Below are 1,270 nucleotides of genomic sequence, written 5' to 3'. Positions count from 1 at the left end.
GGGTGCGCGCCTGTGTGTGCGTGCACCTAGAGCGGATAATCGGAGAGGGTTTCCAGAAGGTGGAAAATGTCACCTGATTCACACTGAACTTTTTAAATCTCCCCACCCCCGAGCAGACACACACACACATTAGGAGACCGCCCACCGCAGACAGCTAGGACCCCCGTATAGATTTAAAGAGAGACTGCATTCAGAGCCTGACGTTCATTCAATAGAGCGATCATAAGCAGGCTGGCTAGTGCTCGCTCCCTCTCCCTACTCCCCCTCACGCTGTCTCTGCGCCTCTCTCACTCCCTGCTATACTGAGGATGTTAAATCAGAGAATCCACCCGGGCATGCTCTTAATCCTGATGTTTCTGTGCCACTTCATGGAAGATCACACAGTGCAGGGTAAGACCAGACTGTTTATTCGCAGATATGCTTCTTTATTACTACTATTTTTTTCTGTCTTTCGGGATTGGTTTAGTTTGCTTGTGGTGTTAAACGCCTCTCTCCAAGGTCCAACAGAACTGAAGTTAACTGTGGGCATGGGATTGCTTTGTACCGAGGCGCAGAGGTGTCATTTAGATCTCTTTTTGATGGGATCTTTGCACTGCTCTGCAAAGGCACAGAGGACAGATAGGATGTTTTTAGTTTTTTATTGTTATTATGCAGCATGAATGAAGAGTAGAATCGTGAGGGAACTTTCCCAGTCTCGGCTCCCGAATGAGTGCTCAAAGTTTGTTGGTAATTTATTTCAGATTTTTATCTCGTCTGGCTGACTGAAGGAGAGGTGGTGATGGAGAACCCCACGATTACAGTTGACATTTTTAGAAACCAATAAGTGGTCATTTTACTGACTTTAATATTGGGATTTCCTCCTCCTCCCTACTCCCATACTTTTTTTTTTTTTTTTTTTTTGAGTGTGCGTGTCTGAATAAATATTGATGTTGTAAATCCTCCTGCACTGAAAAGTATGCTTAAATAAGTTGGCGGTTTGGTTTTTTTCTTCCCCGTGCGAACAAAACAAACCCGAACCTGATATTGACAACTCTTAAGAGCCCTCTTTCGACACAAGGGAATATTGATTTTTAGTTAGGGGGCTTTTCCCCTTTTCTTGACCATATTCCAGCCACAACCTGGACGTCTTGCCATTGCTTCTTCTATAATTCTTTCTCTCTTTTTTTCTCTTCCCCTGTACCGATATAGAGCATAAATTAATCTAACGTAGGCAACAGTGAGATGCAAAACTTTTTTTTTTTAGGGGTATTGTTTGTTCAATTATTTTTAA

General features: G+C 43.1%; 1 protein-coding gene across 1 annotated transcript in view; it reads left to right on the top strand.

Moving 5' to 3' along the window:
- The first annotated feature begins 124 nt into the window (after positions 1–124).
- Positions 125–1,270, top strand: part of FST (follistatin) — a 6,623-nt gene continuing 5,477 nt past the window's right edge. Inside the window, exon 1 of the mRNA XM_008643143.2 lies at positions 125–656. Coding sequence (XP_008641365.2) covers positions 309–656 — 348 coding nt within the window. The 5' untranslated portion in view covers positions 125–308. The remainder of the gene's footprint in view (positions 657–1,270) is intronic.

Source organism: Corvus brachyrhynchos, unplaced genomic scaffold, assembly GCF_000691975.1.
Source record: "Corvus brachyrhynchos isolate BGI_N302 unplaced genomic scaffold, ASM69197v1 scaffold310, whole genome shotgun sequence".
NCBI lineage: Eukaryota > Metazoa > Chordata > Aves > Passeriformes > Corvidae > Corvus > Corvus brachyrhynchos.
Note: the sequence above shows the minus strand (reverse complement) of the source record. Positions and strands in the feature narration are given on the sequence as shown.